The sequence below is a fragment of the Cynoglossus semilaevis genome, chromosome 15 (genome assembly GCF_000523025.1).
Source record: "Cynoglossus semilaevis isolate Cse_v1.0 chromosome 15, Cse_v1.0, whole genome shotgun sequence".
NCBI classification, from domain to species: Eukaryota; Metazoa; Chordata; class Actinopteri; order Pleuronectiformes; family Cynoglossidae; genus Cynoglossus; species Cynoglossus semilaevis.
The window spans coordinates 10,381,572-10,395,488 of record NC_024321.1 but is presented as its reverse complement, the minus strand read 5'-3'; the positions used below and the strand labels follow the sequence as shown (position 1 = coordinate 10,395,488).

Below are 13,917 nucleotides of genomic sequence, written 5' to 3'. Positions count from 1 at the left end.
TCTTCTCTTTTCACCTTCAGCTGTCAATCATAATTTCCACAGAAGTGTACCACTATTGGGATGTTATTGGGTGAACTCCGCTTGCTTAAGAAAAAAAAATAATGAAAAGGAAAAAAAAGAAAAGACAAGACGAACGGAAAATGAAAAAGAAAAGGAGAGAGGACGAATTATAGGACGAAAGTATGAAAGAAAGAAATGTATGAAATAAATAAACAAAGAAACAAATCACATCAATCAATTAAATTGATGATAGATTAAAATAAACAAAAATAAACAAGAAGGTGCTACGTGAGCAATTTAATAAAATATTTAATTGAGAAAGAGTTTTCCCCTATGTTATCAATGGAATCCGTTCGTTTTGCTTCTAAATGTTTTAATTCCACATTGTGTTTTTAAGCCATTGATGTGGATATGGCTTTAAATTATGCTACTGTCTCAACTTCAAATGAGGGTGATTTTATTTACAATTATTTAATGCAGACACATCTCTACAGTTAGATCGATGCAAAATAATATAAATTGAAATATTAATATCTATTGTGCGGATTTATCACTTATATATTATACTTCTAGTGCGAATCCCCTTACGTAACTGTGTTCTTTACGTTCAATACGATCGTGACGTTGAAACGTCATTCAAACGCATTCTGCGGCACAATACGTTGCTGAAACACATTGCGTGACATCTAGTGGCAAATACTGATCCCTGCACCCATTTTTGCCCAACTCAGACTCAGAAGTCACCTAAAAATCAACAGTACAATTTCAAATAAGGGTAAATAACAAATCTGCGTTTTATTTATTACACTAACATTACGTGTATGTCTATAAATATGTAGATTTAACAAAATAAATAAAGACGTTCTGACTTGGCGGAAGTTAATACACATCAATGACAACTTCCTGTGACGTAGCACTAGCTCTGGATGCTACACGCGGGAAACAGGCAAAGCTGAGCATCACATTTTGAGTAAGACGTTTAAACTATTATTCGTTTGTTTATCTTCCATTCAGAAACTTTTTGTCAAAGCTTAAAAACTTCTATTACAGGGTTGTTGCTTATGTATCTAATTTAGTTTTCTTTTGTTGACAAAATTAACTCTGAATATGGCTTTAGTTTTATACACCGGCCTTGTTGAGAGAGAAGTGTTCGATTTAACGTACACTGTGTCTGAGCAGGGCGGCACTTTCGTTGGGCATTGCTCTGTACATCACACAGCGAGACATGGTGCAATAAAAGAAACGCATTCGACTCACAACACGTTAGCTTAGCAATGCATAATGGCGCTTCATCGATTTTAATAAATACCAGAAAATAAATCCTCCCTGTTTGAGCTCAGGTCGACGTTGGCCGCGTATTAATAAATAATGACTGTAAAGATGACTTTAAGTAGTCGTAATTTGTCGTTTGGCGTCTTTATAAAGCGGATCAACAGTTTTATTTACAGTTTTAACAAAAAAGCATTTTTGTAAATACGTTAGCGCTATGAAAACGAGTCAAATTAATTTAACACGTTGGTTTCACTTTTTAAATCCATGCACGATGTCAAATTGGTTATGCATTTCCCTGCAGCTAGCCAGGCTTTTTGCAAAATCCTTTGTCTAATATGTTCACAATGTTTCTTCACTACGTGTTTGCCTCGATAATTACGTGCACAGCTGCACTACTTTATTGTTATTTAATTTGGCAACAAAAAGAAATTAAATAATAAGAACATCATAATGGCGTTAAGTAGTACTTCTTATTAAATAATATTTAAATGCCTTTTATCTTAAAACTTAACTTGAAAAGTTTTAAAATTTAAAAATTGTAGAGTTTAATGTATTGTCTTTTGTCTGTCTGACTGTAGATCACCAGTCGTCGCCTGGAGCCAAAATGGGAGACACACTGGAGTTCAATGAAATATACCAGGAGGTTAAAGGCTCATGGGTTTGTATATTCCGGTGTTTTGTAGTTGACATAATAAGGTAACAAAGAAAAAGCAATACGAATAACAGGCAGATTTATATCCTGAAAATCTGCATGGTTCATACAAGAAGTTTTTGTTCCATACGACTGCAGCAATCAAAATGCAAAAATTCACTCGAGTACAGCAGCAAATAATACAGTTAATAGTGATTATTATTTTTAATGTTGATATAATATCCATATTTTAATAACTTAGCAATAATGAGCTAATAAAGAATATTTTAAAAAAGCTATTACATTCATGACCATGTATTACAAAATCCACATTCAATAATTTAACTTCTGCAACTCTCTGTGTCTTTGCTTGTTTATGATTTGCCTATTTTATAGTCAACTTTCCAGTTTTTTTATTATTATACTCACTATTGAATTGCAATGTATAATGTCATAACACATCTTGTCAGAGTCAAGAAACACTGGAACCTGTACAGACCATAGTGCTGTTTTAAAATGTAATGTCATTATAACGGATTGTGTTTCTCTTTGCTGCTGCAGAATGATGGGCGTCTGCGATTCAGCAAACAGAACGTGGTTTATAAAAGCAGTAAAACAGGAAAGGTGGACAGCATCTCTGCTGGTGACCTCAACCTGGCCCAGTGGAGACGAGTGTGTCTAGGTCACGGCATCAAACTGGGCACCAGCACAGGAAACGTCTACAAATATGACGGCTTCAGAGACACGGTGAGTGTTTTCCACATTCTCCGAACTGAAAAGAAGAAGGCTCTGTAAAATCTGGTAATTTGTGGCTCTGCAGTAAAAACTGTAGAAATGTCAGGCAGCAGTGGAATATTACAGACTGTTTTTCCCCCTCAGCGCTATGTTTACGACACACAGTGAAACACACGCAAAGCGACCGCTTCCACCCCACATCTGACATTTCCACGAAAAACGCTTCCATCTTGCGAAAAGGGCGCCACTTACGTACGTGCGTGTGGGTTTCTGTCAAAAGTATGTGAATGAGCTGCCTCTTCTCCCCAAAGCTCCTAATGGGATTAATGAGGGAAACCAGCACGAGCATGTGTGTTCCATAAACATTGTAATCATCGGCCCAAGTGAGTCAGTGTTTATATCAATCCATTGAAACAATTTGGCTCCAAAGACAGACGAGGGAAAAAAATTGTGGTCATGTTTGTTGTTTTATCGCCGCTGCTTTGAGTGAATGGGGAATGTCAGCACACCAGTGAAGGACTGCTCCACTGGAGTGGGTAGAATCTGGACTTTGTGCTGTGAGAGGCAACGTCTCCTGGGGTTAATCAGCAAATTCTTCTGTGGAGATGGATCCTCTTGTCCCACAGTGCAGGCTGTGATGTCATTGTTTATAATCAGACAGCCAGTGTCAGTAATCGAGAGTTGGCTGGAGGTGTAGTCGCTGTTGAACCCAGCATACATAGTGTTCAATTATCCTTCCTTCTGCAGCATCTTCGAACGAGAAGCTGAAGCTCAGTCAGTTGGACAATGTTATGTCACCGTCATTTATTACTGTTGTAGAAAAGTCTAATTTTTTTGACATTGTTTCCACTGATTTAAAGTCTTAAATATACACAACTGCTGTTGATATTGCATTTTAATGACAGCTCAGCTTTTTCTTTTCTACAGGAAACACTGAAATCAAACAAGGTCGAACATGGGTTTAAAGACCAACATTTTGTTTCCAGCACAGAATCTAGTGAGGTGAATTTAGGAACAGAACAAGAACTGTGCTTTGTGTTTCCATTGAAGGGACCAGTGTTTCCATTTTAGAATTGTTTTGCTTGATTGTAGACATTTTTCCGTGCACTTTTCCACATTTGGCGGCTAAACGTTCTTCTGTATTCTGTTGGTGGTCACAGTAAGCAAAGAATCTAATTTACAATCATCTTCCGTCATCGAACAGCCCAGGACACACTGTTTTACAGAAGAAAAAATATTACCACATTTTTCAGTTTTGTAGTTGTTTTGAGATCTTTGTCAATATAGTTGATGGCTTTGTCATCAGAGCGCCTCTTGTACTCTTGTCCAATGTTGACATTTGATCTGTTGATGTTTTTCTCTCTTCTGTGCATAGAAATCAATCAGTCACACACTCTTAAAAATCTGCCTTTTACAGTAGATTCAGCTACAGTAACCTTTCTCTTCCTCTTTGCTCTCTGGGCTCAGCTAGGCATTAGCCAATGAAGTAATGCTCTTACTTGCACTTTTTCAACACACATAATTAAGAGTCCTTTAAAGTGAAGCCAAATGTCTGTGTGGTCATCATCTGTTTGTCAGAATCAGGAAACTGAAGCAGACAAACGCTGAACAGACGGAACTCAGTGGTGCTGTGGCGGAAGCAGCGGCAGACGTTGTAATCAACAAACTGTGTAGTTTCTTCTGAGTTCCTTGGAGTAAACGCGGCTACAATCTATTGATCGAGTGGTATATAAATCTAGTATTGTTTCTCGGTGTCATTTGATTATTGAAAACATTGTCTCTGTCTCTGTTTGTCCCCCAAACGTGTGTTTCAGTTTAAACAACACAAGACATAATGACATACTGCATGTCATAGAAAAGAATAGATGAAAATAAATAAAATGACAGCCAATACTGTTGCAAGAAAACGACAAGAAAAATGTCCTAATTTATCAACTTTATTATGTTAGTAAATAAGTTCATTTGATTTGTTTGCTTTTTAATTTAGTTTTGTTCCGGTTCCTATGACGATATCTAAATATTTTCTTCACAAAACCAGTGTTTTAAGACATCATTTTAAAATGTGGGAAAATGGTACCAGATTTTTCATTTCCTTGTGCATTTTGTTGAACAACAGACTAATCACTGGTTGAAGAAATGACCAACACATAATCACTGGTTGTAAAAAGAGAAAAAGTATAATTGCTTGCAGCACTGTGCTGCACACGGAAAAGAAAACAGTGTTTTAATCAAACTCTACACATTCATTAAATGTGACTGATATGGGCGCTTTTAATGACATTAGACGACAACAGTGGGAGAAGAAACATATCGAACTGCAGCGTAGGAACATGTAGAGACGGCACACAGAATAGAGTGCCTGCTGAGGACACTCCAGGACGCACACATACTGTACATGCGCACACATGCAGTCGACACCATCGGGCCTTTTTTGCACAAGTCTGATTTCCTGCAGTTACACATCTGCTCACACATGTTCTCCTGTTTCTATAATACCTTAATCCAGGATAATACACTAGTGAACTCTCTCTCTCTTTTTCTCTCACACATACAAATACATATATACAGATATGGATTCTGCTGCTCTAATTGTCCTTAATAACCTGACGTGAAGTCAAATGTCCAGGTGTGTAAACTCCTATTTCCCACAAAGTCTCTCAAACACACTTATGCACTGCAATCATTTCCACATGTTGGGCATCACCACAACAGTGTGTGTAAGAGTGTTGAGTGTGTGTGTGTGTGATTGACCATGTGTTTGTCACTGTGTGTGAGAACGGCTCCTTTCTCCAGTTGTAAGTGAGCCTGCAGGATAAATAAACAGTCTGATTGTCAGAGTCAGAGGACGGAGCAGGAGGATGGATTACATTCACCTCCACTCTTCCCAGGAGGCTGCAGCAGCAGGCGTAGTTGTAATTGCCTAGTGATTAATTAACCCTCAATCCCCTCGCGCTCGCAGGGAGTTTTGCTAAGCTTTGACCCAGGCAGTGTCGGTGCATTTACTGACACGGCAAGTCTGACCTCCTTCTTCTTTTATTTCCTTCCCTATTCTATTTCGTCCCCGTCCCTCCGTCCTCGACCAGGACTTTGAGAAGATCTCGGAATTTTTCAAGACAAACTATAAGCTGGAGCTGACGGAGAAGGACATGTGTGTGAAAGGCTGGAACTGGGGAACAGCCAAGTTCTCAGGTCAGAACATGACGCATAAGAACAACTCCAGCAAGTGAATTCATTTCACACAGTGAGAAAGAGGAAAAAAAAAAGACAAATAAATGAATAAAATCTCTTCCTCATCCCAGGGCCTCTGTTATCGTTCGACGTAAATGACAATAGTGCATTTGAGATCCCACTCTCCAACGTGTCCCAGTGTGCCACGGGGAAGAATGAAGTCACTCTGGAGTTCCACCAGAACGATGACACTGAGGTGTCGCTCATGGAGGTCAGATTCTACGTCCCACCGAACCAGACAGACGAGCGATCAGACCCTGTAGAAGTAAGGATTCACCTCCAGCAAGTCTTTCTCCATTTAGTTGTTTTTATTTTTTTTACCTTTCTAAAGCTAAATAATATGTTTCCCTGCAGGCATTCGCCCAGAATGTGTTGTCCAAGGCCGATGTCATCCAGGCCACAGGAGACGCTGTTTGTATCTTCAAAGAACTGCAGTGTCTCACACCCAGAGGAAGGTAAGAGATTTGGAAAAAAAACACTTAAAACACCCAGAGGAAGGTAAGAGATTTGGAGAAAAAAAACACTTCTACTACTTCCTTATTTATATCCTTTCTTACGCGTGAAAGTCGACCTTTAAATAACACAACATCTCTCCAACAGATACGACATCCGCATCTACCCGACCTTCCTCCACCTTCACGGTAAAACCTTTGACTACAAGATTCCCTACCCCCCCGTCCTGCGTCTCTTCCTGCTGCCACACAAGGACCAGAGGCAGATGTTCTTTGTGGTGAGAGGATTTTTATTGTTTCATTTTTGAATTAATTCACTGTCTAAACCAAATTCAAGTCTATTTCTCCTAATGTTGTTTTCATACTTTTTAAAATAAAAAAATACAATAGCTTTGTATTTGTTGTTGAATTAACAGATCAGCCTGGATCCACCCATCAAGCAGGGTCAGACACGTTATCACTTCCTGATTCTTCTCTTCTCCAAAGAGGAGGACATCAACCTGACGCTAAACATGAGCGAGTGAGCACTGACCCACCGACGCGTTTAGTTTATGCTCAGACAGCATTGACCCGCTAGAGGTCGACAAAGCGCTGAAGTAGAAAACTTTTCTGTAGCAAAACAAACTTTCCGTGATTTCATGGCATTTTCATCACAAATACTTAAACAAAAAAAATCAGAAACTAATCCTGTCCATTCTCCTCTTTTATCAGGGAGGACGTGGAACGTCGTTTTGAAGGCAAACTCAGTAAAAACATGTCAGGTTCACTGTATGAGATGGTCAGCAGGGTGATGAAGGCACTGGTCAACCGCAAGATCACTGTGCCTGGAAACTTCCAGGGGTGAGCACCTTTAACTGAAACGATAGCTGACAATTTATTTGACCTAATCTCTTTTTAACGTACTTCATATTTCCTACAGTCACTCCGGGACTCAGTGCATCACTTGCTCCTACAAAGCCTCCTCCGGCCTCCTCTATCCGCTGGAGCGAGGCTTCATCTATGTCCACAAGCCTCCTGTGCACCTACGGTTCGAGGAGATCTCCTGTGTCAACTTCGCCAGAGGCACCACCACGACGCGTTCTTTTGACTTTGAGATCGAGACCAAACAGGGGAATCAGTACACCTTCAGCAGCATTGAGAGGTGAGGAGAGCTGTTTTCTAAGCAGACTTGTGCTGAGTTGGCGTCTCTCTCCACTTCCTGTAACCAAAGTTCTTGACATTTGCCAGTCTGTTACTTAAAAATTTAAAATTTGAAACCAATTGGACAGACTTAAGGGGTGTTTTGGCAGCCTGACTTTGCTGTTAATTACATAGCACAGGACATTTGGTACAATTTACTGTGTAACCATGAGTTTTCAAAGTGGATTCATCAAGTAGCGGTTAGCGCTGCATTTTTATTTTTTATTTTTTTTCACCCTCACATACTCTGTCTTCTTTCCTTCAGAGAGGAATATGGAAAACTGTTTGACTTTGTCAACGCCAAGAAGCTCAACATTAAGAACCGAGGTTTCAAAGAGGTAACACTTTTCTTTTCATTCTCTCTCTCCCCTGTGTTAAGACATTTCACCTCTCATTGACATCCACAGATTCACACATATTGACAGTTGTTGCCCTTCTCCTGTGTCTGTATGTCCTTTTACCCCGTAGAAGAAGGTGGGTATTGGGTCATGGGTGTGGATTAGACACATGATTTTTGACGTGGAGTTCTCTCTCTCTCTCTCTTTCTTTCTTTCTCTCGTTCTCTCTGTTTCTCTTGCTCTCTCTCTCTCTCTCTCTCTCTCTCTTTTTCTGCCTGCATGGTGTTCTGCTGATGTGTGTTTGTCTTCTTAAAAATTGCGTCCAATGATCTGGTTATGGTCTAATGATCTAACTAATAAGGGATGTCCTGACCCCAATTTAAAGTTTTGGATCTGCAGTGCGAGTCATAGATAGAGATACGTCATTTCTATCTTTCTTCCGTGTAAACAATTTATTTAAAATGAAAAAATAAAATTTGTTTATCTAAAAAATAAATGACAATTATGTAAAAAAAATAAATTGAATAGATCTTAGCTGTAATATATATTTATGTATCTATATGTATTTAAAAATAAGAATACAAAAAATGTCAAAATTTCTTATTTTCCCAAATGAAAATGAAAAAAAATTCCCTTAAACCAAAATTTAATCTGTGATTGGACCTGGTCCCTGTTGGTGATTGACATCAGTTCACTGAAGCAGGACATCCCTCTGTATCAACACAGACCAGTCTGGGCTGATTGATCACTAATCGTGGGTCAGTGGGGGTTTTGGAGTATGTGACTGATAATTGAACCGTGTGCTGGTCTGTTTGCATTGTGCTGACTAATGTGCGGCCTGGGGGCTTCTGGTTCTGGTGAGTGCTAACACTTCACTCAGCTGTCAACACCACCGCGGCCCGACACGGACAATGCTGATTGCATTACCCAGAGTGCATTCTCTTGATGAACACGAGTGGTTTCTCTGACATCACGGCCAGAGCACGCGCTCACTGTCAACGCAGTCGCAGGCCATCTGTGACGACAGGATCAGCAGAGCAGGTCACAGACGGTGGACGAGTCTCACCATCGTTCTCTTTTAGTGTTTTAGAGTCAGACACAAATTGTTGAGCGCAGATGAGATCAGGAAACACTGCGTCTACAAATCACAAACTCTTCTTTATAATTTGTTTATTATTTCAATAACAGTTCAGAAATTTTTGCCATTTTTACCAAGTGTAGTAATAATTTTTTTTTTATGTATACATTTTTGTTAGGTCGGGCAATTGTTAAAAGATGACAGGGTTAGAAAAGCTCATGAGTTCAGTTTAGTCTCCACTTGGATGGACCAACCGACTGTTTGACTGGAATAAGACGTACAGTTGGTCGTATGAAACAGACTCAGGATTCTGTGACACGCACCTGTTTGCTTTGTGATTCGGGGGCAGATGCATGTCGTGTTGATCCTTTTTAACTTGTGGCGATTACAAATCAAAGTCTACGTTGAGGAAATGTCGACTCTTCAGTCTCTGGAGTTTCGTGGCTGCCGTTTCGTTGACAGTGCAGTGTGTTTCCAGGGCATGAAGGGTAAGATCGACGAATACAGCGACTCCGACGAAGACAAGCACGACGCCTACCTGGAGAGGATGAAGGCCGAGGGCAAGATCAGAGAGGAGGGCAACGACAGTGACGAGTCTGACGGCGAAAGCGGTGAGAAAGCCTCTTTTCACTGCTCCGGTGGTGAATCTTGGTCGGTGTTAGAAGATCAGTTTTAATTTGTGGTCTTTTCTGTTGTATTTAACTTTAGACGAGTCGTTCAACCCTGGAGAAGAGGAAGATGACATTGCAGAAGAGTGAGAAGCACTCTCAAAACCTGTCTGTCCAAAGTATGCTTGGTGAAGAAAAAAAAATTAAAAGAAGTTTCCACCCTTTTTCTTCTGCTTTTAGATACGACAGCAATGCCTCAGCCAGCAGCAGCAGTGAGGAAGGAGAGGGCAGTGAAGATGAGGGTGCCAAAAAGAAAAAGGCCAAAAAGGTTAAAGTGGTGAAGGAGAGAAAAGAAAGGAAACCACGGAAAGAGGTAAGATGATATAAGGGTGGAGTTTTGGGGGTTTTTGTTTTTTTTAAATCAGACCACTTACACTTGATTGGCTTTTCCCTTGTTCTATCTGAACAGAAGAAGCAGAAAGACACTGGCGGCCCCAAGAGGCCAATGAGTGCCTACATGCTGTGGTTGAACTCCAATCGTGAACGCATCAGGTCAGAGAATCCTGGAATCTCCATCACAGGGATTTCCAAGAGGGCTGGAGAAATGTGGAGGGAACTGGGAAAAGATGACAAGGAGGTGAGACTTTAGGAATGAAAATGTTTTTATCATTTTACTTTATGTCTGCTGTAGATATAGATGCCGTGCTATTTGCAGGAGTTTGGAGGTTTTTTTTCCTTACTCTCTATTATCTCTGTAGGTGTGGGAAGCAAAGGCAGGAGAGGCTAAGAAGCAGTACGACCTGGCGAAGAAGGAGTACAAGGAGAGTGGAGGTGGAGCCACGTCCAGTTCCAAGAAGTGAGAACCAAAATATCCTGTTTAATTTATTTATTTCTCGTCGTCTTTGTTTAAATGCGAAAAGCGTTCGATCCTTTGTTTCACCTCCCGTTTCTTCAGGGACAATAAGAAATCTGCAGTGAAAAAGGAGACAAAGAGGAAGTCGTCCGGTGGAGACAAGGATAGAGACAGAGGCGGAGGCAACGACAGCTTCAAGAGCAAAGAGTTCATCGAGACCAGTGAGAGTTCTTCAGACTCCGACCGCAAGAGCAAGTCCAAGAAGAAGAAGAAGGTGAATTTTAAGGTTTTATTCTCTAACATCCTGCTGCAGGATCCAGACTAATGTTGTTTACACTGAGTCCATACATTGTTTGTTTGTTTTTTTTTAATTAGTGTATAATAAAATATAAAATGTTTTACCGAACTGAAGAGAATAGCCAGGGAAAGTAAAGCTCTTTTTCACTGTCGCAGGAAGTTAAAATTTCTAAAAAAAAATGTTTAAAGTAAAATAAAATCAACAGTGTGAAAGTTTCAGTCTCTGATTGAATGTCTTTTTTTTTTTTAGGAGTCAGAAGAAGAGGAGGAGGAAGAGGAGGAGGCGATGTCCACCCCAGCCAGCTCAGAGCCAGAGTCAGACTAAACTGACACACTCAAACTCTCAATACACACAAACCAAGGACCAAGCAGTTACACCTTTGTTGACGCCAGACAAACAAACTGACGAGGAGGAAAAGCTCATCTGAGAATTTTTTTTTTTAACTTGGACTTTTTGTCATGTACGTTGGGATATCTGAAACATCAAGTGTGTGTTTCCACAGTGACGTCACGAGCGGAGGCTGATCAAGTCACTGAATGTTTTGGTCGCCACCTTCACGATGGTCGCTTTAGGTTGATAGCACTGTGTAGGACTCGTTAGTTTCTGGATTTTCAGTCTAAATCTTAATCATCCTGGTGTAGAGATTGAACTGCATTTATATGTTTGTTTTCTCATGTCATGTTGAAATAAATGAATTAAATCATTTTTGATAAAAAGTCTCTGCTGACTTTGTTTTCAACCATTATTTGTTTTCACTGTCAAAAAATGTGTGGGGAAAAAAGTTGTTTTCAGTTGTTTTTTTCTAAGCCACAAAATCAGGTTCATAAACAGCATCTGTCTACAAACTGTTAATGTATTTAGACTGTTTTCATCATGGTAACAATTTATAACAAAAGATTTTTGATTGTCCAAATTTATTTGACTCCTAATGTCCATGTCAGGGTGAGTGGAGATGGAGCCGAACCTAGTTACTTTTGGAGGAGGACGGAGTAAACAATTCACCAGTCTATCACAACAGCAGCCATTTACACACACATTCACAACTGTGGTCTATTCAGAGTCAACAATGAACTTAATCCTGTCATTTATTTGATACATCCAAAACCCTGGCATTTTATAGTTCAGTAACGGCTCTGTATCCTTATTCTGGAAATTCCCATGGGATTCACGTGCACATCATGCCCATTTAACCAGGCAGTTTGTGTGTTATCAGAGGAAGTTAGACGGCGACGCTGGTGAATGTTGGAGAGACAGTGGTTTTAGATAAGAGGGAAAAGGCCTAAGTACATGGCAGTTTGTAAAGAGGCTGATACAGTGTGGTTTGAACAAGGTGGTTTTTAAGAGCCAAAGACCACTCATGGATGGCATGGGTTTAGAGGAGAAGGTGCTCTTCCTGTTCTTCCTCCTCCACAAACACTAACTGGATGTCCTAATGATGACCCCTCATGTTTTATTTTTTACAGTAACCATTTTTCCGAAGTAATTTAAGTCAATTTGAGCATAAAGCTGCAGCCAGGACTCATTTTAAAACTTCCTGTCCACACCGGCATGCAGTAAGATGATTAACCTGACAGTGACACAACAGTATCTTTATCAAATTATGAGGCTTTCTGTCCTCTCAGAATAGCTACTGTCTCCACAGCAAAGGTCAGAGGATCAGAGTTATTAGGATGAATTTTCGCAGTAAGCATAAATTAAGAAACAGTTTCCCAGTGATGGGTTGATTAAAACAAATGTTTAAAATGAGTTTAAGCCACACGTTTACAGGCCTTAGAGAACGAAATACAATCAGAATTTTTTTTTTTCCCAAACTGCAGAAATACTGTATGGTTCCATTTTTTTTCAGCCAGTAACGTAAAACAAAATTAATTCAGCTAATGTTTATCACTGCAATGCCTAAGAATAAGATGATCCACTTTGGTTTTATTTACTGCAAATAATTGGTCTTTGATTGTCAATGTGACAGACACAACAATGAAATACTCTTCCACTAGGTGGCAGCTGATGGCTATAAAACAAACAAAATAAGAGAAGAAGAGATCTTGGCACGTTCCTTTCTTCAGTTCCTGTGAATATGTCAGTGTTGTGTTCATCTAAACAGGCCCAGGATTCACTGTGTAAGTCTATTGTGAATAAATTGATGCTAAGTTATTTATATTTTATAACATATACTTTTTTGTGCATGTACAATGTGCCCTGGCTCAGAATGGGTTGGGAAACTCTGTTGTACAGTATATGCAGTACAGTTGATATAGTGATTATACGTATATCCCAGCTGTGTTTCGTGGGGTCATGACTGTGGACAGAAACACTTTCTGAGTCTGTTCATTTTGGTCTTCTGCCTGGATTTTTTTGTGCTCACGCTGTTTGTCTTCCAAATGTTCACGCCATCGTACTTTTCTGATGTTGAGACCCCGTGTAAATGTAGCCAGCTGAGGAGGATGCCACTGTGAATGTGTTTACATAGATCTCTTCCTGTGGCACAAGGATCCCTTTCACTGTGGTTTCTCCTTACACAGAGAAATCCATCTGACGACCAGCGTTATCGCCCTCACCGTGCCTGTCTGCTTCTCTAATCTGACGCAGAAGCCTCTTGTGTTTGTACTTGTATCGTCCTCACACTATCACAGGAATGTCTTCATGATCAACTTTACAGTCTGAAAGCCTGTGTGCCCGTCTCAGCGTCCAAACCCGCACGTGTGTTTATGTGTGCTTCTTTTGTCTTAGGTTACCGTTAATAGACCACAAACCTAATGGACCCACTTAAGAAATGACATTGGCTGAAGCCACATACATTTATACACACACAAAAACACACGCGCACACACACTGTCATTGCATCAGTACATTATCTGCCTGATGTGAGAGGCAGTAATGCTGCTGGGGTGCGTAAGTGTATTGAGAATCGGTCGTATCATGTGGCTCAATCGTTACAAATTTGTCAGTAATACAACAGTTTGTCATTTTTTCCCTCACATCTAAACTCCTGCTTCTTGTAGCACTTAATGTAGACATGTTGGACATTTGAATGAGTGTGAATACATTAGGCTGCCTATCCGGGTCTTTAAAGTAATACCTCATTGTACTTCAGTCTAGAGTCGCTCTTAGTAAGATCAAATTCAAGAAGCCAGAGTAAGTTGTTGAAAAAAGAGTGTCATTTTTCTGCCTATGAACAATGCTCAAAATATCTTTACATGTGTTGTGCAACATTAAGTCATTTTTACAAGGCATCATTTGTGCTTGTT

The 13,917-nt window shown here is 39.9% G+C and overlaps 1 protein-coding gene across 3 annotated transcripts; it reads left to right on the top strand.

Annotated features, from left to right (window-relative positions):
- Positions 1-856: 856 nt before the first annotated feature.
- On the top strand, positions 857-11,388 carry ssrp1a (structure specific recognition protein 1a). Of its 3 annotated transcripts, XM_025062914.1 has the most exons (19): positions 857-970; positions 1,851-1,930; positions 2,465-2,650; positions 5,722-5,827; positions 5,938-6,131; positions 6,221-6,321; positions 6,467-6,596; positions 6,735-6,838; positions 7,030-7,158; positions 7,238-7,459; positions 7,763-7,835; positions 7,966-7,971; positions 9,392-9,524; positions 9,622-9,667; positions 9,762-9,894; positions 9,991-10,158; positions 10,280-10,377; positions 10,477-10,652; positions 10,920-11,388. In XM_025062914.1, exons 2-19 carry the CDS (start codon positions 1,877-1,879, stop codon positions 10,994-10,996), a joined length of 2,136 nt encoding a protein of 711 aa, XP_024918682.1. In that variant the 5' UTR covers positions 857-970; positions 1,851-1,876; the 3' UTR covers positions 10,997-11,388. The 3 variants fall into 3 exon arrangements, with proteins under 3 accessions (XP_024918682.1, XP_024918683.1, XP_024918684.1); XM_025062915.1 differs by lacking the exon at positions 7,966-7,971 and having other exon boundaries at positions 858-970; XM_025062916.1 differs by lacking the exon at positions 857-970 and having other exon boundaries at positions 1,877-1,930; positions 10,477-10,648; positions 10,922-11,388.
- The last annotated feature ends 2,529 nt before the right edge of the window (positions 11,389-13,917 follow it).

Bases quoted from the DNA above. Each gene is read 5' to 3' on its own strand.
- ssrp1a (XM_025062914.1), top strand. From the start codon at position 1,877: ATGGGAGACACACTGGAGTTCAATGAAATATACCAGGAGGTTAAAGGC. The intron at 2,651-5,721 runs GTGAGTGTTTTC...GTCCTCGACCAG, and splicing joins ATGACGGCTTCAGAGACACG to GACTTTGAGAAGATCTCGGA. The intron at 9,525-9,621 runs GTGAGAAAGCCT...ATTTAACTTTAG, and splicing joins CGAGTCTGACGGCGAAAGCG to ACGAGTCGTTCAACCCTGGA.